General features: G+C 37.6%; 1 protein-coding gene across 2 annotated transcripts; it reads right to left on the reverse strand.

Annotated features, from left to right (window-relative positions):
* STARD4 (StAR related lipid transfer domain containing 4) lies at nucleotides 1–23915 on the reverse strand. Of its 2 annotated transcripts, none has more exons than XM_060201262.1 (6): nucleotides 23708–23915; nucleotides 16600–16709; nucleotides 15247–15296; nucleotides 7775–7901; nucleotides 6597–6711; nucleotides 1–5047 (listed from the first exon to the last, which is right to left on the reverse strand). In XM_060201262.1, the coding sequence occupies exons 2-6, from the start codon at nucleotides 16702–16704 to the stop codon at nucleotides 4818–4820; spliced, it is 627 nt and encodes a 208-aa protein (XP_060057245.1). In that variant the 5' UTR covers nucleotides 16705–16709; nucleotides 23708–23915; the 3' UTR covers nucleotides 1–4817. The 2 variants fall into 2 exon arrangements, with proteins under 2 accessions (XP_060057245.1, XP_007531930.2); XM_007531868.3 differs by having other exon boundaries at nucleotides 16600–16712; nucleotides 23712–23914.
* Between the last annotated feature and the right edge of the window lie 1142 nt (nucleotides 23916–25057).

Genomic DNA, 25057 nt, shown 5'->3' on the forward strand with positions numbered 1-25057 from the left:
TGATCAAGAATGTCTAGAATTTTATTCTGACATATTTCAAAGCAAATAAAAACATTTTATTTACATTAATCTCACTGATTTAACAAAGACTCTAGCTTTACATGTTGACTCATAAAATATTCACAAATGCTGTAAGACAGTATAAGTATAGTTTTTACTGCATTGCAAGATAAATTTTCATATAAATGAAGATGTGTAATACTTGGAACCAGGAAAATGATAAAAAAAAATTCTAGTTCTGGGGCCAGGTGGTGGCACACCTGGTTAAGCACACACATTATAGTGTGCAAGGGCCCAGGTTCAAGCCCCTGGTCCCTAACTGCAGGGGAAAGCTTCATGAGAGGTGAAGTAGGGCTGCAGGTGTCTCTGTCCCTCTCCCTAACTCCCCCCTGCCCTCTCAATTTCTCTCTGTATCTATCTAATAATAAAGAATTTAAAAAACAGCTTCCAAACTCTCTGTCTAAAGAAATTCTAGTTACAATCTAATTGATCTTCCATGCTCAGATTCCATCACCCCCTATTTCTGGAAGTTAACTAAGAAAAGCATGGGAGATATTCTGAATAAGAAACTGTACAGGTTCTAATGGTCAAATTCCTTAAATTTTCTGGGTTCCATTAAGTGATCCATAGCATTGATACATAGCTACAATATCCATTGACTCCAAACAATGTTAACAGCTGATTCAAAGAATACAACTATGCTTCTGACACAAAATCAAAGTATTTACATCAAAGGGATGTAGTCATACTTAATAAGCAATTAGGGGCTCCAAATTGGGCAATGTTTTCCTATCTTCTCCAGAGGCAATCTGTATTATAGGAGTTTTAGATTGATATTAATTCAAACTGCGATTTGATAAAATGCGCTTCAGATAGGAAAAAAGAATAGAGGAAAGAAAAATAACTGGAAGTTAATTTTACATATAGAAACATATAATTTTAAATATATCCAATCTCAGTGAACACTGAAATTAAGAGATACTTAACATTTACAACCTACTTTACTTGAGCAGTGTATATGACACATGACTGCAGAATACTAAATACCCACAATTATTTTTGCTGAGTTTTTTAAATAAGCCTCAGCAATTAAGATTCTGAATATAAAATATTCAGAGCAAACTCACCTATGAGTTTTTTTTCTTGCATTAAACTAATTTCCTTTAAAAAATAGATACCACATACTGAAAACAGTACTATATTCAATTATTTACTAAATGCACCTACTCCCAATGCAACCTAGAAAAAATAAATGAAACAAGACAAATTATAGTCTTTAATTTCATTAATTTCCCATTAAAAATTATTTTTTATTTTTTTTAGCCTCCAGGGCTATTGCTGGGGCTTGGTGCTTTCACTATGAACCCACTGCTCCTGCTGGCCATTTTTTCCATTTTACTTAACAGAAAGAAATTGAGAGAGGAGAGAGGGAGAAATAGAGGGAGGGAGAGAGAAAGACACCTGCAGACCTGCTTCGATGCTTGCAAAGCTCTCCTCCCTGCAGGTGGGGAGCAGAGGCTCGAACATGGATCCTGGCATGGGTCCTCGTGTTTAACTGGGTGTGCCACTGCCTGGCCCCCAAAAGTAAATTAAAGGAAAAAAATTTTGGGTTATAATTTTTCTGACTTATTTCTAGTGTCTAGATATTCTCATTTAGCCATCGGAGAAAGCTCCAAATGTGAGAAAAATTATTATATTTAGGACCATAATTCCAAAATACTCTCTACTTCATATTACAGGAAGACAGCTAATACATATGTCATAACTTTGCTACAGTCCAAGAAACAGGTTTCATGTGGAAAATTAACAATTAAAATGTGTATTGTTCAAAGGAGTAATAAAATACATACCAGATTTTAAAGAATTCAGAGAAAAAAAGATGCAAACTATCAATGACTTTTTACACTAACATTGAAATGATTATCTTGGATGTACAAGGTTTAATGAACTATGTTAACTAAAATTATAATATTTCCTTTTACCTTGTAATGTGGTTACTAGAAAATTTGGAAGTTACACCTGTGGTTCACATAATTTTTCAATTCTGCAGCACCACTACAGAAACATCAAGCTTAATTATATGTCAATATTAATCCTATCCCATGGGTTTTTTTTTTATCATTATGGTATTTGAGATAACATATTTAATACACTACCACAAAGTTCCTGATTTTAGGATTAAATTACACCTCTACTCTTGAAAACAAGTAAAACCTATTCTAATCTTTTTACCATCTTCTGTACACTATGATAAACTTTGGTTAGATATGGATAAAAACAATCATTTTGGTTAATGGTAATTCTCTTAAGACTGGCTTGTGGTGATAGGTGCACCAACATCATAGAGAAATGTATTAAAGATGATTACTAATATATTAAAGGTGATAGGATCACATACTTAGAAAATGTATAGCATGTAAACTATCCCTCAATAAAGCTGTTTAAGTAATAAGAGCCCAGCAGATATGAAGACCTATCTTGATGCTGAATATAAATTTCAAGTACTTTAAATATAATTTTTCAACCCATCACACATCATAATATAGCAACAAAATATTTTCCCCCAAATACTTTCACCTGCAGTGGGTTACATTCAACAGTGGATTGTGGAACAATCAATTGGAGGTATAAATTAAAACATGAACAGAAACAGACTGGACAACGCATTTGCCTGTAAAGGTACCCAGCTCATACAAAAATAGCCCTTATAGCAACATAAAACCTCATTGCAAATTCCTTACCTAATCTGAGCACTGTCTAATTGGACATCTGCTGGTAGTTCACCATCCAAGACAGAATACTAAAACTTAAGAGACTTCCTATACCGTATCAATAAGACCAAATGAAAGAAAATAGATGAAATAAAAACTAACCTTTAGAGACATCTGTGCAAGGGGAAACTTAAAAGCTAAAATACTCAGTTTTCTTTCCCTATTACAGAAGAAACATGTACAGAGAAATCGTACAACTCCAAAGTGAAGTTGGAAAATAATACTGATGGTTACTTCAAGTTAATATATATATATATATGATCATCTGTATTGCTTCAGTCAGATCTTGCATAAATCATCTTCAATATAAAAACTGAGATTATTCACTGAGTACTATATTGAAACCTTTTGTTTTGTCAATAACCATCATCTTTAACAGTAAAAATTAAGATCTCTTTTTTCTTTTTCCTCCAGGGTTATCACTGGGACTCAGTGCCTGCACTACTATGAATCCACTGCTCCTGGAGGACATTTTTTCCCATTTTGTTGCCTTTGTTATTATGTTTATTATTGCCACTGATGTTGTTGTTGTTGTTGGATAGGGCAGAGAGAAATCATGAGAGGAGAGGAGACAAAGGGGGAAGAGAAAGACGCATGCAGACCCGCTTCACTGCCTGTGAAGCAACCTCCCTGCAGGTGGGGGGTCAGGAGTATTTTTCTACTTTATCAAAATAAACTTGAAGGATTACAACTTACACTTTCCTTATATTAAGGAGAGCATAGCAAAGTTTCACTCACTCACTCACACTTGTGCTTTTTGTGGCCTAACCCATAAATGTCTCCAGAGCTCACTTTAGCCTATATTAAATAGAGGAAAACAACAACAACCAAAAAAAAAAAAACCCACAGAAACAGTAATAATACATAAAGGACTCACAACAAACACCAGATTAGACCTTAAGATGTGTCATATACACAAAAAATTTCCATGGATACATACAAAGAATTCCCACGGACACACTCAATTGCCTCAAGTTCTCCTTTAAGAAACAAACTGGGTGAAAAAGTCAGTCACATAGAACATTAAAATCATCTGGGAAATTTAAGGTAAACAACCACAGAATCAAGGGACTTATAATTCACTTTAGTTTATAAAATGACTAATTTAGACATTTGGCTAAATCTATGAATGTTTTTAATTGCAAACTGAAATTACAAGCACAATTATCATTTTTATGTGGTTTGTAATATTTTGAATTGAGTGATATTTTTAAAGCTGACATGTATAAACTGTTCATATTTTATTATTCAGTGAATCCATTCACTGGTTATAAGCTGTGGTCAGTCATCTCACACAACCTATATTGCCTAATCAGTGTGGTGTCCCTAGCACAGATTAGACAGTTTACTATATTATTGCTTCCATCTTATTCATGCAAAAATGCTTTTAAGATTCACAAAATAAATATACATAAACATACAGATATCCACTAAACAGAGCTATCTAGGTATTAAAACAATTAAATTTGAATGTTACCTCTATTTACTAGGATAGCTATTGTTTAATCTGGTCTTCTCATACTTACAGTAGTGCAAGTCAATTGACAAAAAGTTCACCTTTATAAAATATAAGGGGGCTTTTTTTAGTCCGAGACATTGCAAACTCACAGACCATACCCAAAATAAAGCACTGATATTTACCTTCCAAAAATTTAAAAATACCTACAAAATGTTTATAAACCAAAAGTAGATTATTTTACCTAGCAGCATGAAGCTTGTGCTTTCTCTAATTTCCCAGTTGGCAAAATATTCACACTGAGGTTCTAGTCAATTTCTTAAAAGTCTGGGTCAAAGAACTGTGTCTACTTCTTTGTGGATTTCTGTCCATTGGAAGACATACTGATTTGCCAAACAATGTGCAAAAAAGCTGTTAAGAAAAACTGAAATACCCTCTTTTAGATAACTATCTACTATAGGAATAAAATAAACTAAAAAAAAAAAATCTCAATTTTTTTCCTACATATTATGCAGAAGAGAAGAAAAGATGATTTATACAGGTCATGCAGCTTAGAGAAAGTTGATTTAGGGAAACATAGTTTGAATGTGTTAAGCCTTTAGTAAGGTTTTTTGTAAATCACCATAGAAGTTGACTAAAGTGCTAGCCATGGCTGTGTCTACTGCAGACTGAGGAATCATTCCACGCAGATCGGTCTGAATGTAGCCTGTCAAAAGGCTCTGGCTTGGATTGTCTTTAAGTGGAACACAAAACCAACCACAGGGATGGTTATATCCACGAACAAATTCTGGTCTTTTTTCATTCCAGTCAAGACTTATTCCTACAAGACAATTTAAAAATAGCATGATTAATAGAAGTGATTTATCTTAGTCTAATATTCTCGTTTTAAAATATTATCAAGTGGTCTGATAAAATAGGCAGAGCATCAAACTTGTATGCATTAGGTTTTTGGTCTAATTCCTGGCATCACGTATGCCAGTGTGATACTTGGGTTCTCTATCTTTCTCATATATACATCTTTTAGAAGTATTATTAGATCTTTGTTCAAATATTTTTTCTCCTTATTCACATAGATGGAAATTAAGCCCCAAGAGTGGCCATGAAGGGATTAAAAGGAAAATTGTAAAATAGAATTCTGAAAAGGACAAGCAAATTGGTATTGGGAAAGTTCTAATCCCTTCAGAATAGACGATATAATATAATCTTGGTAAACTCCTTAGAAACTACAAATCTTGGCTGTAGCAGGTGCCAAGAACCTACTGTCCATAGGCTATGCCATATCCAATTTTGCTACTAGGTGGTTAATAATAAACGAGGAGCTCTTTATCTCCAACGCTCAACTCAAGTAAATACTAAGTATGACAAAAAATTTTAAAAAATAATTTATATAATATATTTTAGATAAGAGGAGCCTACTACTCAAGAGTAAAAAATATTTTACTCAAGAATAATAAATATTTTACTACTCAAGAGTAAAACATATTCCAATATCTAGTCTATTTTTTTCTTCCTTTTTCCCCCCACACCCCCCCTTTTTAAAAAAATTTTATTGCCACCAGGGTTATGGCAATAATAGCTCATTGTCAGCATGAAAAATCCAATGCTCCCAGCAGCCCTTTTTAAAATTGTATTTATTTATTTATTTTGATACACAGAGAGAAATTGTGAGGGAACAGAGAGTTAAAGAGGGGGGAGAAAGATAGCTGCAGACCTGCTTTACCATGCATGCAGCATTCCTCCTGTAGGTAAAGAGCTGGGGCTCAAACCTGGGTCCTTGGGCTTCATAAGATGTGCACTCTCTCCATATATATGACTAAGTAGATGTTTTATAAGAGTGACTTAGAAGGGAATTTATTTACTGTATTACTTTCTTACTATGTAATTGAGAACAAAGTCTAGTCGAAGACTTAAAAACCCTTCCTGATACTGTTTTTTCTTTTTTAAAAAAGATTATTTTTAATATTTCCTTTTTGTTGCCATTGTTTTTTATTGTTACTGTTGTTATTGTTGTTGTTGTTAGATAAGACAGAGAGAAATAGAGAGAGGAGGGGAAGACAGAAAGGGGTAGAGAAAGACAGACACCTGCAGACCTGCTTCATCCCTTGTGAAGCGACTCCCCTGCAGGTGGGGAGCCCGGTGCGCGAACCGGGATCCTTGCAGGTCCTTGTGCTTCATGCCACATGCGCTTAACCTGCTGGCTACCACCCAACTCCCGATAGTTTTATTTGTAGGGGGTTAACATTTAAAGTTTAGTGAATATAAAATAACGATGAAGGATGAAAATATATATCTCACATATAAAGAAACAGTAGAGTTTTAAAACTGAAATATTTAAAACAAACTTAAAAAAAACATTTTGTGATCATTACCACAGGATAAAAGCCCTTCTCTGTATCCCACAGTGTAGGAGAAATCCACAAATTCTCTTGGGGAAATTACATTCCAAAGCTGACCAGCAGTAGTGTAACGCATCACACAGCAATTCTGAAAGTGATCAGGTAAAAGGCATAATTGTTATAGGAAACAGTGAGCATGAAATAATTTCTAGTAAGAAACAAACTCATTAAATGTATTACTAACAACTCTTACACTTATTCTGATGGGTTGATCTCTATCCTAAATCTGTTACTGTTTGGACATGAAGATTATATATATACATATATATTCATATATAGTCAAAATATGACAGAGATAAATGGCCTAGTCTTCAACTCCTTATCAGTGCAGAGACCTTGTATATGATATGAAACATGGTAATAGTGGCAATTTGGGGTGTTTAAGATAAAATTCACAAATACTTCTAACTAAAACACCCAATGACTCAATAAAAAATTCAAACATAAAAAGACATGATCAATAAAAGAAAGATCAACTCAATTTGAAGACTTAATTATCTGATAGCTAATGTAAGAATTTCTAGCTAGGGGGAATAGCAGTAGTGCAGTCACAGGGCGCAAAGCGCCCAGGATCAGTATAAGGCTCCCACTTTGAGCCCCGGCTCCCCACCTGCAGTGCAGTCACTTCACATGTAGTGAAGCAGGTCTGCAGGTGTCTATCTTTCTCTCTCCCTCTCTGTCTTCCCCTCCTCTCTCAATTTCTCTGTCCTATCCAACAATAACAATAGCAACAACAAGGCCAACAAAAATGGAAATGGCCTCTGGAAGCAGTGGATTTGTAGTCCAGGCACTGAGTCTCAGTGATAACCCTGGAGGTAAATAAATGAATAAATAAATAAAATTTTTACCTAGTCTTTGATTTTGGCTTAATCTTACTGGAAAGCTTACATCAGCCTAGAAATCTGAGTATGATGACAGTGTTTTCAGAATTTTAGATTTCGGACCATAACCAATGCTTTTCAATTAAAGATGCTGATGATTTTCACCACTATTTCAGAAAACAAACTCAAGCTTTTTAGAAAGGCATCAAGGACTCCCCTGTGAGATGTTTATTATTACTTCTTATTTTCAATGAATATAATGAATAAAACTACACACATACACACACACACACACTCTCTTTCTCTCCCTCAAGTAATGGTTTTAAATACCTCTTCAAATTGCTCCAAAATGTCCATTGAAGTCATTAAGCTGTCCCAATCCAGGCGACAGGGTCCTGGACGAATATGGTCTATTACACTATTGACAGTGTCATCTATAATACCTTGGGCTTTGAAACTGTAGAAAGAAGTATTTAAGTCAAATTCTTATGAACACAACAAAATCCCTATGTGTGATACAGCAGAAAATAGCCTGTGAAGTGCTGCAATGTATCCATTTATATTGTATACTATTCTCAGTTATGCTTTAGCATGATATTTGTATATGCATATTTTCACCCTCATTTTCAATTTTTATTAGGGACAGAAAAATGAGGTCACCCAGGAATAGAGAACCCAGGAATTAGCACATGAATAATTTTGGAACCTGACATATTTCAAAGGTGGTATTACATATCAGTGGGGGAAGGATGGACTGTTCTATAAATGCTGCTTGAATTCAATAGCAATCCTTAAAAAAAGAAAAGAAAAAAATTCACCATTCAAAATTCACACCATTCAAAATAACCCCAGATAGATTAAAAACTGTTATGTAGAGCTTTGAAACTGAGCTAAATATACCTTGGGATAAAATATACTTTGAGATAAAAATTACCTTAGGATGTAGAGGGATTTCTTAAGTATACAAAACACATTATAAGACGGTTAAAATAAAAAACTTGTGTATCACAAATGGCAAAAGAACTTTTTAAAGCTACTCCGACTGGAAAAAGGTGTGCAACACATATAGACAAATCAGAAAAAAACAAAAGATGGGCTTAAAGACATGTTAAGATTGACCTGAAATGTCAATAAATGTAGAAAAAATTCTCAATTTCACTGGTAGTTGGGTGCAGATGTTACAAAGTGCAAGGACCGAGTTCAAGCCCCCAGTCTCCACCTGCAGAAGGGAAGCTTTATGAGTGGGTGAAGCAGTGCTGCAGGTATCTCTGTCTCTCTTCCTCACTATCCCCACCCCTCCCCCTCAGTTTCTGGTTGTCTTTATCCAATAAATAAGTAAAGATAATAATAAAAATTTAAAAAGGTTTAAATAAAATAAAATACTAATAAAATGATATTTTCTACCATACAGATTGGCAGAAGTTGAAAACTTAGTAAGTGTTGAATGGAGGGGAACAAGAAGTCCCAAACTACAATCATATCTTTTAGAGAGTAATTTGGCACTGTCTAATAAAGCAAGGTGAAAAAAATTAAAAGCAAATTACTAACTAAAACACAATATAGGGGTCAAAATATCAAATACACAATTTTTAAACAGTAGTTACCTCCAGTGAAGAAAGAAAAGAGACAGATAGTCTTTAATTCTAAGAGCAACATTTTTGGTAGTCTTTTTTTGTTTCCTTGCTGATTTAACACTTTTTATAATCTTTTCCCTACCCTACTGATGCATAGTTGATAAGTATAAATATATATATCTGTTGACTTAATAGTATCCCATTTTGTAGTATGTTATCTTCTCCAGTCTTCTCTCTTGAGGTCTCAAACTTGGGTTTAAGCTGGAGATGTAACACAAATTAATCCTATATGCAAATTAGAAATCTGGGGTTCAATTTTTGATGCTTTTTTTCCTTACCCCATTCTAACATTAAGAATATATTTTATTACAATATTTTATCAACATTATCTCCTAAATATGAAAGACTTAGAATAATATTTGCTTCTCAATGGTTATCATTGCTATTATCGCCATCATTAAATCTCACTTCATTTGCGCTTTTCAACTTCTATAGTATGTCCTTACTTTGAATATTCTGTGTCTAGCACTACACCACTTCATTTTCTAGCTCTTTTCTGATGGTGTATCTTTTTAAGAATCTGAGAAAAGTCACAGATTACTTAACAGGGATATACTTATTGTAGTAAAATTTTATGCATAAGAGAATAACCTTAAGAAGCTAGTTATAGATTTTGAGATAAAACTTCTTCACTGTCTTAAGGACAAGTGGAAGGTTAGGACAATACTTAATCCATTATTTTAGAATTTAAAAATCCTCACACATATGTTCTACCATATATATTATATCATAACTATACAAACATAAATTCTATTGCCCTGAACAACCTCCATAAAGTGTTTCCTATCTATATTTATGTAGTAGATGAAATCCCTTTGCTTAGTTCTTCATTCTCTAGGGAAAAAAAAAACACGACCTATTTGTTCTTTACTGCTTAGCTGAATATTAGCTTCTGTAATGAAGACTTTCAAATCAAACATAGTGCTCCCTTAGCACATTTTGAACTTTTCAACCCCCACTGGGAATTACTGATCTAAAGGATCATTTCCATACTTGCTTACAATGCTTAATCCAACTCCACTTTCCCTGTCCTTGTCATAAATATTGTACAAGTCTTCTTTCTAGAAATGCTCTTTGGTATTATAATTTAGAACACTGTCCATATACTAAGTTTCCCTTTTAGAAGAACTGAGTCCAAGGATATGAACATTCTACTACAATTAAGGCAATTTTTCTCACTGGCTTAAAAAAAGTAACATTTGTTTTTCTGATTAAAGGCATAATTCATGTTCAACTACATGCAGATACAAAGAAATGGAAATAAAACCGTCATAAGAACTGTATACATGTTGCTAATAAAAATAATTAAGGGAGTCAGGCAATAGCACAGCGGGTTAAGCGCATGTGGCGCAAAGCGCAAGGAGTGGTGTAAGGATCCTGGTTCAAGCCCCTGGCCCCCCACCTGCAGGGGAGTCGCTTCACAGGTGGTGAAGCAGGTCTACAGGTGTCTATCTTTCTCTCCCCTCTCTGTCCTATCCAACAACAATGACATCAATAACAACAATAACTACAACAATAAAACAAGGGCAACAAAAAGGGAATAAATATTAAAAAATAAATAAAAATAATTATTAAATAAAATAAAGTTAAAAATAACTGCATAGTGTCAGATAAAATAATATGCATATATTAAAGACAATCTGTAATTGTGCAACAAACATTTTAGTTTTCTACTTTTCACTAAATCTTAAACGTTTTCTTATAGTTCTAAGTAATATCTGAAAATTTGGTTTCTAAAGACTATATCATGTTCCATAACTTAACCATTTTCCAATTATTGATAATCCAGGTTACTTAAAATTAATAAGTAGTACTACAATGGCAAAGAGTAAGAGTTAACTAAATATTACCTTTCTCATGACTTCAAGATAAATTTTTATAATAAAGTATGCTATACTATCAAGAAAACAGAATTTTAAACGGGTTTTATATTCCATTCTAAGAAATTAAAATTGCATCAGTCATTTGAAACCAGTTTTATAATTCTCTCCATCAAAAACTCTACAATAAGTATAGCAGGCCATTTTTTAATTTTTTAATTTATTTATTTATTCATTTATTTTCCCTTTTGTTGCTCTTGTTGCTTTTTATTGTTGTTGTAGTTTCTGATGTCATCGTTGTTAGATAGGACAGAGAGAAATAGAGAGAGGAGGAGAAGACAGAGAGGGAGAGAGAAAGACACCGGCAGAACTGCTTCACCGCCTGTGAAGCAACTCCCCTGCAGGTGGGGAACTGGAGGCTCCAACCAGGATCCTTTCACATCACATGCGCTTAACCCACTGCGCTACTGCCGGACTCCCTAAAAGGCCATTTTTAAGCAGCCAGGTAGTTGGCTAATTTGAGTAGTATGCAGGCTTTGCAAATGTTAAGTCCTGGGTTCAATTCCAGGCACTGTATATGCAAGAGTATTGCACTGCTCTCTCTATCTTTCAAACAAATAATTTTTTTTCTTTTAATGTGACACCAGGGAATGGATCCAGGACCTCACACATGTGTGATATCATTGCTAAGTACCATCCGCAGACTTTTTATTTATTCATTTATTCTTTATTGTAAGTAAAGAGATGAGGGGGAGAAATTGACGAAGACAGAAGAGTCATACCACAGCACCATTCCACCATCCGCTAGTGTTATCCACAGTGCTCTCATTTGGTGCCAGGGTATGAATCTAAACCTCACACATTGTTGGTCAGGTGCACCTAGGAGCTATCTTTTTTTAAATTTTTATATTTATTTATTTTCCCTTTTGTTGCCCTTGTTTCTTTTTATTGTTGTGGTAGTTTTTGTTATTGACGTTGTTGTTAGATAGGACAGAGAGAAATGGAGAGAGATGGGGAAGACAGAGGGGGGAGAGAAAGAGAGACACCTGCAGACATGCTTCACCAGCTGTGAAGCGACTCCCCTGCAGGTGAGGAACCTGGGGCTCGAACCAGGATCCTTAAGCTGGTCCTTGTGCTTCATGCCACGTGCGCTTAACCTGCTGCACTACACCTGACTCCCAGGAGCTATCTTAATTCTTTAAAATGAGAGAGATGATGGGATGATCTCACTCTCAGGCAGAAGTTGAAAAACAAGATCAGAAGAGAAAACACAAGTAGAACTTGAACTGGAGTTGGTGTACTGCACCAAAGTAAAAGACTCTTGGGGTGGGGGGGATGAGGAGGGAGAATACAGGTCCAAAAAAGAATGACAGAGGACCTAGTGGGGGTTGTATTGTTATAGGGAAAACTGGGAAATGTTATGCATGTACAAACTATTGTATTTACTGTCAAATTTAAAACATTAAGTCTCCAATAAAGAAATTTAAAAAAGAGAGAGAGATGATTCTGGGGCCAGACGGTGGCACACTTGGTTAAGGGTACACTTGGCTAAGTGCGCACATTACAGTGTGCAAAGTTCCGGTTCAAGCCCCTGGTTCCCACCTGCAGGGGGGAAGCTTCACAAGTGAAGCAGGACTGCAGGTGTCTCTCTGTCTCTCTTCCTCTCTATCTTCCCTGTTGTTAAAATTCGGAGGCTCCAGCTGGCCGGGCTAGCTTCACGGGCGGGTAACAGAGACGACCAGAGACATACAGCTGGGCAGGGAAGCTATATTTCTTTATTCAGGAACAACGATTCATAAACTAAACCAAACTAATCACCAAACAGAACTCTGCTGCTTCTTTACCCCGTGACGGCGCCAAGCACTCTCTAACTCTGCCACTCTCCAACTCTCCAACTCTGGAACTCTGGAACCCTCTCGGGCTTCCTTGGGGCGGGGCCAAGCAGGCCCGCAAAATTAGCACGGCTGATCCAAATTTTCTTCGCAGGGGGAGAGATAGAACAACCCAATGTAAAGCATACAACAATTCCCCCTTTTCTTTTTAACTAAATGACTACAATATCAACTGTGTGGGGTGAACAGAAACCTATATCGTACAGGCATTTTTAAAAAAAGAAACTGGCACAAACATGGAGAAACATGTAAGCAAGTAACAAGAACCAGTGTGCTGCCAAGGGAAGGCCTGAGGGGGCCATGTTTTGCCTCTGTGGGCAAAACTTTATCAGCTTAAAAAAAACATTTCTTGCCTCTGGGGGGCGTACTTGCCTCGACAGGCATTTGCATGGGGGTGGGGAACAGCCTAGAGTCCCAAAGGCAGCTGGCTACAATTACTTACTATGAAACAAAACTTCTTATTAGCATAACCACAGCACAATCTAAAATTTATAATAGAGAAGGAATTTGAGACTTTTACATATCAACAACGTCTTTTTAACCTATTGTTACACCCATTCAAGATGGAGATACACCCTAGGTGTGCGCAGGAAAGGAAACCTCAGGCATGAGAATAATTAGCATAGCCATTGTGCGATCTACCATTTCTAATAGAGAAGGTAATCGAGAGTTTTACATATCAACAAGTCTATTTAACCTTTTGTTTAGACCAACTTAGTTAAAATATATTGATTGTTAACTAATTTTTACCTCAGACTTTAAATGTAAGTTAATTTTATCTTTATGAGAATTACGTTGAAAACCTTTTTCATTTAACTTTGACTAGTAAGAATTTAGCCTTAAAGTTACTGTTTACCAAACTTTAAACACACACATAAACATGGTCATTAATGCACAAGGAGAGAAACCTTTGTTACGAAGACATGTCATTTCAAACACGAATTTAGATATGTACTGTCTTAGTTGTTGGGGGGGTGCGTGGTCCAGTGGTGGTCTCTTGGGCAGCTTCACTTCTAGGAATTACAGGTTGCGATCTCTGTACGAATCTCTGCGTACTCCAGCTTGTCTGCCTTCAGACCGAACCGGCAGCTGGAGATCTCGTGTGCCCAGTTTCGGCAGGGAGCCCGGGGGTCCGGGAGGTCCGGGATCATTCCAGAATTCATAGCATGAGGGTGGGCAGGCCAGCCTTGTAGAAGGCATGGGCCGAGGTGCCCAGGGGTGGCGGCCATGATAGGCCACCGCGGCCCTGCCCCATGGCCCTGCCATGTCTGCTGCCCTGTTCACAGTGGCTGAGAAGCGTGGAGAGATCTCGCGTCCAGTGCCATGCTGTGGAGAGCCGGCTCCTGTGGGCTGGCCTGCGTGCTGGCATTGGGCTCCTGCGTGGTGGCATCAGGCTCCTGCGTGTTGGCATCAGGCTCCAGCGTGTTGGCATCAGGCTCCTGCGTGTTGGCGTCAGGCTCCTGCGTGTTGGTGTCAGGCTCCTGTGTGGTGGCATCGGGCTCCTGCGTGCTGGCGTTAGCCTCCTGCAGGCTGCGGGGCTGCGGGGCTGCGGGCGTGGTGCACGGGGTTGTCTGGGCGCAGCCGGCTGGCTGGCTGTTCCACCAGGTGGAAAAGGCAGCTCCACGCCTCGCCTCTTGCCCGCTGGCTCTTCCCGACTCCTCTGGCTGTTTTGAGTTCGCCCAAGCAAGTGGAAACCACAGAGTGGTCAAGAGATAAATGTTCCAGAAACAGCAAAACAGTCTCGTGAAGAAAGAGCAAAGGCCTTTGGAGACCTCTTCACAAGCAGAAGAGAAGGCCATAGTACATAGGTAGCCAAATTGTCTTTACTTATCTGAGAGATGCGCAGGTCAGGTCCACGTGGGCGCCATTTGTTGTTAAAATTCAGAGGCTCCAGCTGGCCAGGCTAGCTTCACGGGCGGGTAACAGAGACGACCAGAGACATACGGCTGGGCAGGGAAGCTGTATTTCTTTATTCAGGAACAACGATTCATAAACTAAACCAAACTAATCACCAAACAGAACTCTGCTGCTTCTTTCCCCTGCGATGGCGCCAAGCACTCTCTAACTCTGCCACTCTCTAACTCTCCAACTCTGGAACTCTGGAACCCTCTCGGGCTTCCTTGGGGCGGGGCCAAGTGGGCCCGCGAAATTAGCAGGGCTGATCCAAATTTTCTTGGCAGGGGGAGAGCTAGAACAACTCAATGTAAAGCATACAACACTTCCCCTCTCAATTTATCTCTGTCTCTATACAATAATAAATAAATAAAAAAGAGAGAGAGAAACAAAACTCTTAAGGTTTGAATATATAAGGTGAAATGCTTTTTAAAAAACCTAAAAGTTAAAAATCCTATTTTGCTGAAAAGTATTTAGTAATTCTGTATCTGCATACATATTATATATAAATATATGCTATAGCTAAAGAGTCACATAATAATAGTATGTAAGAATGTACTTACAGGTATCCATTAAATTCTTCTGAAGGTTTTCTCCAAATTGTCACATCTTTCTAAACAAACAAGCACAAAAAAAACCTTACATAGTGGTAATTACATAGGTTTCATACTGGATGTAAGAGTGACAATTTTATAAGTCTGAAGCATTCATCTCTGCATTATAATACAGAACATAAAGAGATAAATAAGTCATCTATAAATATACTAGTAAATGATTCAAATTTGAATTCCCTGTAAATAAAGCTCTTCACATCTTCCTTGCAAACCTCCAATAAAAGCTTTTTTGGCTGCTTAAGGTGCTCCAAACACTGTTAAGATTCAGTAATGGAACTTTTTTATTTTTAATTTTTTTTATTATCATTATTTATTGGATACAGTTAGAATTGAGAGGGAGAGAGGCAGAGATACACCTGCAGCCCTGTTTCAGTAATGGAACTTTCTTATTGCTGTTAGAATTTACCCAAAAACCAACATTATGTATTATCAGTATTGACAAATTCAGACTGACATTAGGAATGACACATATAAGACAGTGCTCCTGTGGTGACTGGATTTCAGTTCTAGAAATCTGGTCCATAAACTAATTTATTAATAAACAAGAAGCCATTCCTTACTAGTTCTTCAGGTATAACGCACTTTGCTAGTAGTGGATAGTTAAGTTTTTAGAAAAACCCTTGTTTAGGTTTCACTCAGAAACTTGGTGTACGGTCAACATCTTTAGATAGTTTATAATGTTATCTTTGTATCATTTATAACATTTTGAATTTTTATTCAGTAGAGTACTATAAATCATTGCATAATAAGAAATAGAGGAAATAAATTATACACGGTAAAATACAAACATATTGATGATAATGCTATACCAACTGACTGTGGGAGTGAGTCTGAAACTGAGAGAGATGATGTGAAATGAGATGCCTAAGACTGAGCAGCTGCAGTGCTGTTTTCCATGAGCAAATTTCTCATTCATCACCACTTAACTGGTTAAGTATTGAACAAGATTAATTCCCGATACTACAGGCAATCATAATATATATATATAAATGAAAGTACTGAGTAGTCTCGCATAAAAGCTACTCCAAACTATAAATTTCTATACTTACTTATCTTGACAACAATACATTTTATTGGCCTACAAAGCTATTCTTTAAGTTCTTGTTGTCTATCTCATGTCTAATATTTACAGAAACTACTGATAGCACTAAAGTAATTCTGTGGGAATACTATTATGTTTCTTCTTTGTGATTTGTCAGACCAACATTCCGACATAATTACTTATCCTGTACATTTATGAAAAGTATGGTCTTTATTTTTTTCAAGCTGTTCTGCAAGTTATCCCTAGAAGAAGTTATTTACCATTTTCTTAGCAACTCGCCACTTGTCTTCCTCAATGCTGTGGTATTGGATGAGAGTATTTTTAAGTCTAGTCGCAAAAGCTGCAACATCAGACAGGCCTTCCATCTTTTCTCCTGTGACAGAGACCAAGATCAGCATTAGAAAATGTAACTGTTTGATTAAGTAAACCAGTGGGTCTCAAGACTGGCTTTATGGAATAATCTGAGTAACTATAAAAGATAACTGTAACTAGACCTTATCCCAAATCTCTGAGAGTGAGACCTAAGCATAGGTTTTTCTAAAAGCTTCTAAGATGAGTCACCCAAAGGATGAAAATCACACATTCTGACATGTTAAAAATCACTTATATTAAAAAATAACATGTATTCCTATTTTCCTTTCTGATCGAACCTAATAATAAAGTCATGCATTTTTATTTTTAAAAAATTCAATTTTCTAAAACAAAAAAAATCATACACCAGGCATAAAACTATTAAAAACCTATATATATATATATATATATAGGTTTTTAATAGTTATATATATATGTATATATATATATATATATATATATATATAACAAGAGCAAATAGATATAGATAAATTCAACCCGTATCTGTGATCTTGAGAAAACTAATGCAGTTACCAATGAAGGGTATGGGGACACAGAACTGTGTTGGTGGGAAAAGTGTGGAATTATACTATTATCTTATACTTTTGCAAATCAAATTCAATCACTAATTTTAAAAAAGTCCCTAGAACTTAAGCTATTGAAATATTTTAACCACCCAGCAAATTTAGGGTTCATTCTGGGGGGGGGAATGGCAATCACACCTGGAAACCTCATCTTATAACCTTTAAAGATACTATAGAAAACTGAACAATTTCAAAAGATGGAGAACTCTACCGTTTTCACCTCCCAGTACTTGTGGTTTTAGAAGTGTTAAACAAACAACAAAAGCTATCAATGTGTTTCATCTTCCTTAAGACTTCTTTAATACTTTTTTCCTGACTTTATTATAAGACTCTATTATAAGAACTGACTTTATTATACGTAATAAAAATATGCATTAATCTACAAAAAAAAGTGTCCATATAACCACCATTTAAAAAAATTTTTTTTTATTTAAGAAAGGATTAACAAAACCATAGGGTAGGAGGGGTACAACTCCACACAATTCCCACCACCCAATCTCCATATCCCACCCCCTCCCCTGATAGCTTTCCCATTCTATAGCCCTCTGGGAGCATGGACCCAGGGTCATTGAGGGTTGCAGAAGGTAGAAGATCTGGCTTCTGTAATTGCTTCCCCGCTGAACATGGGCGTTGACTGGTCGGTCCACACTCCCAGTCTGCCTCTCTCTTTCCCTAGTAGGGTGTGTCTCTGGGGAAGCTGAGCTCCAGGACACATTGGTGGGGATAACCACCATTTTTTAGAGAGATACCTCAAGTGCTATTGTTTTGAAAATGAGATAAATAATAGGTGCTAATAAGGAAGACTCATTACTCAGGCTGCTCTAAGTAGACTATTTTTCTGACTAGGTCCAGCTCTTGGGCTTGCTCTTGGTTCCCTTAATTCAGTTTTAGCAAGAATTCTGGCTAGTCAGCTTAGTGAAAATTCCCCAACCTTCAAAACTTCCTCACCCAATTCTTGATCTTACCACTCTGGCCCACCTTCAGCAAGAATCCTTTCAAGTCATTTTTCTAGAGTCTCTTTTATTTTATTTTTTTAAATCATATTTTCTTGCTGATGCTTTGGTAGTTTTTTTTTTAAGTATTTTATTTATTTTATTTTTGAGAGAGACACAGAGAAATACCAGAGCACTGCTCAGCTCTGGCATATGGTGGTGTGGGGGATTGAACCTGGAACTTTCTTTAATAGTTTTACCTACTTATTGCAAATTCAGGGCTTCAGGCATGAGTGATTTCAACATTCTATGGCCATTTTTCCATTCAGATAGAGAGATGGAGAGAGGAAGTTTCTTCACCTGTTGCTACAGCACCTCCCATGTGGTGCAAGACTTTGAACTTGGACCTTGGGCAGGGCAAGGCAGGTGTTCTATCAGTGGAGCTCTCAGGCCCTGATATTACTTTTTGATGTTAGATTTCAGGACCCACAGTCAGAGAATCTGACTCAGTGGGTTTGTCTTAGGTTAGGCCTCAGAAATCTAGGTCTTTTAAAAAGCCTCACTACTGATTTTTCAGTTCTCTACCCAGGGTTGACAGTCACTGGTAAAAAAAAAACAACAAAAAAACCCTACAAGCAACAAAATTAAATCAAATTTGTAGCCAGGACCTAATTAGCATGAAGCAGGGTATGCATGACACCAAAAATGATAAACAGTAAAAATATTTATAACTATAGAGAAGAAACTATTTTCTTATTCTTTTGGGTTGCAAAATCTGAAATTTACAAATTAAAAGGACAAAAACTGGAGCATAGAAGAAGTGGTATATCAGTGAGCCAAGGAGATAGTACAGCAGTTCACATAATAGACTTTCATACCTGGCACACTACAGATCAGAGCTGAGTAGTGCTCTGATCAAAACAAAACAAAACAAACAAAAAATTAAGGGCACAATAATTTGAAATTAGTATTTTAATTTTTGTGTTCATAAAGGTCTTCCTAAAAAATAACTGCAGACTGCAGGCCGGTGGTGGCGTACCTGGTTGAGCCCATAAGTTGCAATGCATAAGGACCCAGGTTCAAGCCCCTGGCAGAAACCTGCAAAGGGAAAGCTTTGCAAGTGGTGAATCAGTATTGCAGGTGTCTCGCTTCCTACCACCCTTTTCCCTCTCGATTTCTGACTGTCTCTATTCAAGAAATAAATAAAGATAATAAAAAAATTAAAAAGAAAATAATTGAAGACCCAGAGAAGCAGTTGGATCTGGGGACTGAACATCACTTTAACCAAAGGGTGATAAATTGTGAAAATAAAACAAGTGGTGTAAATTTCTAGGGACAGTAAACTGTAAGAATGGAAATACATGGAAGTCCGGTGGTAGTGCAGCGGATTAAGCACAAGTGGCGCAAAGCGCAATGACTGGCTTTAGAATCCCAGTTCAAGCCCTGGGCTTACCACCTGTGGAGTCGCTTCACAGGCAGTGAAGCAGGTGTCTATCTTTCTCTCCCCCTCTGTCTTCCCCTCCTCTCTCCATTTCTCTCTGTCCTATCTAACAACAATGACATAAATAACAACAATAATAACTACAATAAAAATGAAAAACAAGGGCAACAAATGGGAAAAAATAAATATAAAAAAAATTTTTAAAAAGAAGCAAAAGAAAGAAAGGTTTAATTTAGTAAAGTTTGCTTGCGTAGACCATCTTAGTACTCAACTTCAATCCAGTGTAAAAAAGTCCTTCTTCTTCTGATATTGGCAAGGGAAGGCCTTGACAAAACAAGGTTTATGTCCTACTCCTGGGCAAATAGTGTATGTCTGTATTTGCTGGTTCTTAATTACTTTAAGATTAACATAATTCTATTTTCAATATAGTACACTTTGGGGTTCCATTCTCCTTCATAAGCATGGGGAATGTAAATGCAAAATTCAATAATATAGAATTTAGGATCAGTGTAAGTGGTGTAAATGTGTAAGTATCGATTATATCCATAGACTAAACGTAGATGAGCTCATTCAGTGAGTTTGCCAGTCAGTAATACATCCCATTTTCACTCAAGAGACTTGACAATTTGATAGACAGTACAATGACATTATTCGAGGGTGTTAATATTAGAGAGGACTTTGCAACAGAAATTTATCTATTACTGAGATTATTATTATCAAACAATATTATTTAAACTCAACAAGGTTTGACAGGTCCTAGTGACTAGTACATAACATTTTCCCCAAAGTTCTACAGAAAATAAAGATGAAGGGGCCAGATGGTGGTGCACCTGGTTGAGGGCATATGTCATAGTGGGCAAGGACCCAGGTTCAAGTCCCTGGTCCCCATCTGCAGGGGGAAAGCTTAACATGTGGTGAAGCAGTGCTGCAGGTGTCTCTGTCTCTTTTCCTCTCTATCCCCCCCACCTCTTGATTTCTGGCTGTCTCTATCCAATAAGTAAATGAAGATAATTTAAAAAATTTTAAAAAACGAAAGAAAACAAAGATGGAATGAACAGCTGCCATTATGATAATTACTGTTGTTTAAAAACTACCTTCAGAAATTAAGGAGATGGCACTGAGAGTGGCACCCCAACTAGTATAAAAACAAAGCAGTAGGCTCTGAAAATTAGAGAAAAAAGGCAAGGCTGGCAACTTGGAGGATGTCTGCTTCATTCTATGTTGGATGCACTGGAAGCTTCTTTGGTACTGCAGTGTTTTTCCCTCTCTGTCTCTTTCTATGGTGGTGGGGGGTGGTGGTTTTCTTCCTATAAAGATTAGAATCTGAAACTTTACTGTGTTCATCTTAGAAACCATTCACTTTTTAAAATCACTTGAGTCCTAACATTATTTTCCCCCCAAAATGTCTTAATATAGCTTAAGGGCTATTTTATGATCTACCTGAGTCTTATTTTCTCATTTCTATTCATTCTTCTTTCCTGAAAGATCCTAAGGACTTGCTTAGTTCCCCTTCCAATGTTTACTCAAAGCAATTATAGACTGTAATTATTCAATATTCCTTATCACTAACATGCAGTAGAAACCTAATAAGTGAAATGAGATCCAAAGAGTGGACGGACAGCTACTAGTCTCACATATGGAAGATTTCAAAAAATCTAAGATAGACCCATTCACATCAATCATCCAGAATCAAAATATTACAGAAAAGAATCAAGGAGGCAGGCACAGTTCTAGGCACTTTCCTAATACAACAGGGCACTCACATCAATTGGAAAAAAAAAAAAAAGCACAGGATCCAATCCTTATCTATGGAGAATGTCAGCAAAATGTTTTAAATACTATTCTGAACTCTTTGTTCCTAATTCTTTTTTTCTTTTCCTTTTTTTTTTTTTTTCTTAACAGAGCACTGCTCAGCTTAGCCTCATGGTGCATATGAATGACTTTAGGACAACCAACCTCTACTCCAACCTCCCTTCATTCCCTTTACATCAAAAACTAACTGCATCACTTGAATGTCAGAGGTAATTGGTACCACTTAACCCTATCAGAATCTGAAAGTTACATATAATAGATCATAAATTGACATTTCTATATTCAAGAACTGAGTAATGTCCACCTTCATTTTTCTTTACTATAAACTTTATCCAAGTTTTTTTATGTTAAATTTTTTAAATTTATTCCCTTCGTTGTCTGTTGTTTTATTGTTGTAGTTATTATTGTTGTTGTTATTGATGCCTTCATTGTTAGATAGGACAGACAGAAATGGAGAGAAGGGGAGAGAGAGACACCTGCAGACCTGCTTCACCACCTGTGAAGCAACTCTCCTGCAGGTGAGGAGCCCAGCGAACCTGGACTGGGGAATGGAGATCCTTATGCTGGTCCTGCGCTTAACCCGCTGTGCTACTGTCTGACTCCCTATGTTAACGTTTTTAAGGGATCACTAGTGTAGACATTAGCTGCCATCAGAGTGGACAAGAATTCCCAAACTGAATTTTTCTTGAGGTTATCTATCCTCAACATATAGTCTAATTTTTGTCTTTGACCAATATAATCCAGTTTATCTTTAATGTCACTGTAAAATGACCCAGAATATGGAAGTTTAAAATCTGTTTATTCTACTCAGGTAGATTAGTTAAGTCAGAAATTATTTATGGAAACATAGATCAGAACATGCTATTACCAAATTCACAGACGTTTCATTTGCATAACTAGCTACAATCTGACATACCATAGACTTCCCCCCAAGATGCTGTACAAACCAATGCCTTGTAAACTACCTTCACTTTTCTACCTAATATAAAGATTTCAGTCAGTTCTGAATAAACGGCTGAGTTTTCCAACATGGTGCAGGGTAGTTGTTTCTTATTTTTGAGGCTGGGAAATAGGAATAAACAGTGAAGTCTCTTTGCAATGTGACTACGACAGTGTCTTGTTTCAGTGCTTGCTCTGACTTATTTTAGGGCAGGTTTCACAAAAAGACGACTTTTTACAACACAAGGCACAACTGGATTCTAATGATAGCACAGGTTGGAGTGTGAATTCGAGTCTATGTTCAAGTTCCTACGGTCATAACCCTTCATTAAAAATAAGCATAGCTGTGATCCATCCGGGAAGTGGCACAGTGGATAAAGTGTTGGACTCTCAAGCTATGAGGTTCAATCCCAGGCAGCACATGTACCAGAATGTCTGGTTCTTTCTCTCTCTCTCCTTCTATTCCTCTCATTAATAAATAAAAAATATTAAAAAATAACCTTAGCTAAATAAATTTTAAAAAAATCATAGCTAACATTTACTAATCACTCTCTCTTTATGTCATGTCTTCCTTGCCATGCGGAACCTGTGTTATTACATTTACTCTTCATGCACAACCTCAAGAGCCGGCACTGTTAATTATCCCTACTTTCCAGAAAGGGTAAGTCGCAACAGGAATGTCAAGCCACCTTGTCCAAGATCAGAGTTAATGAGTGACCAGAAAGCTGACCGAGGATTCCTGCCTTCTTTCAGAGTCTGTTTTTTTCTTTTCTTTTTTTCTTTTGTAAAATCTGGACTAGGAATAGGATAAAATAAATAAATAAAAACCCTGACATCATACCAAATTGTTACATCTCTCCTGCTTCCTAGTCCTACCCCTCAACTCTCTCTAGGTCGACTTTTCTCATTGCAAACTAGGCAGAAAGACAGTGAACAACTATTTGTTGAGGAAGTACATGAGTTGTGTTTTGACTACACAACTTGCACGAACTTAATGAAGTACTCGGAATGGCCTCCCAACATCGTCTCCGTCCAAGTTCTAAGTGAAGGAGGGGCAACCCCATGCAGTCTGCAGAGAACCAAGAAGCTCCAGCCCTCCGCAGGCGGCGCCTCGGGGCGCGTCCCGGCCAAGCCGGGTCGCTGTCAGTGTCCAGGTTGCCGCCAGGTGTGAAGGGGCGAGCGAGCCCGGGGCGCCTCACACCAGCTTCCCAGGGTCCCCCCATCCTCTCTCAACCCAAATGTCCACACCCGCCCCAAGTCGCAGCTCCAGATCCCACTGCCGGGAGCCGGGAAGAGTCCCCCACAAAACGCACCGACTCCACGCTCCCGACGCCCTCCGGCTCCTTCCGATCTCCCGTCACTCCTGCGGCGTTGGGCGCCTCCACCCGCAGTTACGCCTGCGACGCGAGGAGCCGCGAGATGCCGCGGCAGTTTGGACACACTGGGTCTGTCAGCACCACACTTGGCTTTCAGCTACACCAACCCGTTAGAAGACTCAGTTTCCCCCGCCCATCCTTCTCGACAGCAGCCAATGAACGTCAGGCCACTGCCAGTACCAACCAATTGGATGTCACCAAATACTTCCGAGGAAGGCGGGCAGCAGGTGGGTAGCCCCGCCCCACCCAAACTCCCGCTGCTCCTGGTGTTGGCAGCGGGTGTTGACCTCAGCAACGTGTGTTTGTTTGGATTGGTTGGCGCGCTGGATACCGAGCTCTGACTGGCCGCTGGGCAATGGACTGATTCCTCGGGGGTGTGAGCTGGTGGGGCGGTGGGCGGTGCTGTGTAGATGGAGGTTTGCCTGGGGCTGGATGTCCTGTGGTCAATTAACTGCAAAGAGATTTTGTAAAACAGTAAATCTGGGAAAACTGGAATCCCAAAAGACAGCAAATGATGGCAAGGAGGCATAAACTTGGCCTAAAGTCCTTTCAACTACGAAATCTAGTATAGTCTTCAGTGCTTACTATGGACAAGCATTTTACATCTATTAATTCATTAAATCCTGAATCATCCCTCTGGGTGTGCACTACTGCTGTATTCTCTAGTGCAGAATATAGAGCAACAGGAAGGTCTCCTAAATACTTTGAAAATGGGGCAACTACTTTTCCATCTAGAATTCAAGTATAAAAGAGATAATGTATTTGACTAGTTAAGTGGAAAGGCACCCTAAAACAACAAAACAGTTTCAAAACACAAACAGGGCCAAAACTGTCCAATGAGGAAATAAAAGTCTTTTCAACAAATGATGTTGGGTGACTTAGACAACCACATGCAGAAAAAAGAAACTAGACCACCACTGGACCAAAGATAGGGATTAGACCTGAAATTGTAAGATACATAGAAAAATTAATTGGTGAAGCATTTCAGGACCTTAACATTAAAGATGTATTTGGAGACTCTACCTCATGGGCAAGGGTAACAAAATCAAAGCTGAATAAATGGGATTATATCAAATTGAAAAGCTTCTACACATCAAAAATCCCATAAGAACAAACAAGAAACCCTGCCAATGGAAAAGGTATTCGCACACAACACTTCAGCAAGCAGTTAATAGCCAACATCTATAAAGAGCTCATACAAGGGAGTCCAGTGGTAGTGCAGCAGGTTAAGCTCACTGGCTCAAAGCGCAAGCACTGACTTAAGGATCCTGGTTTGAGCCCCC

The sequence above is a fragment of the Erinaceus europaeus genome, chromosome 11 (assembly GCF_950295315.1).
Source record: "Erinaceus europaeus chromosome 11, mEriEur2.1, whole genome shotgun sequence".
NCBI lineage: Eukaryota > Metazoa > Chordata > Mammalia > Eulipotyphla > Erinaceidae > Erinaceus > Erinaceus europaeus.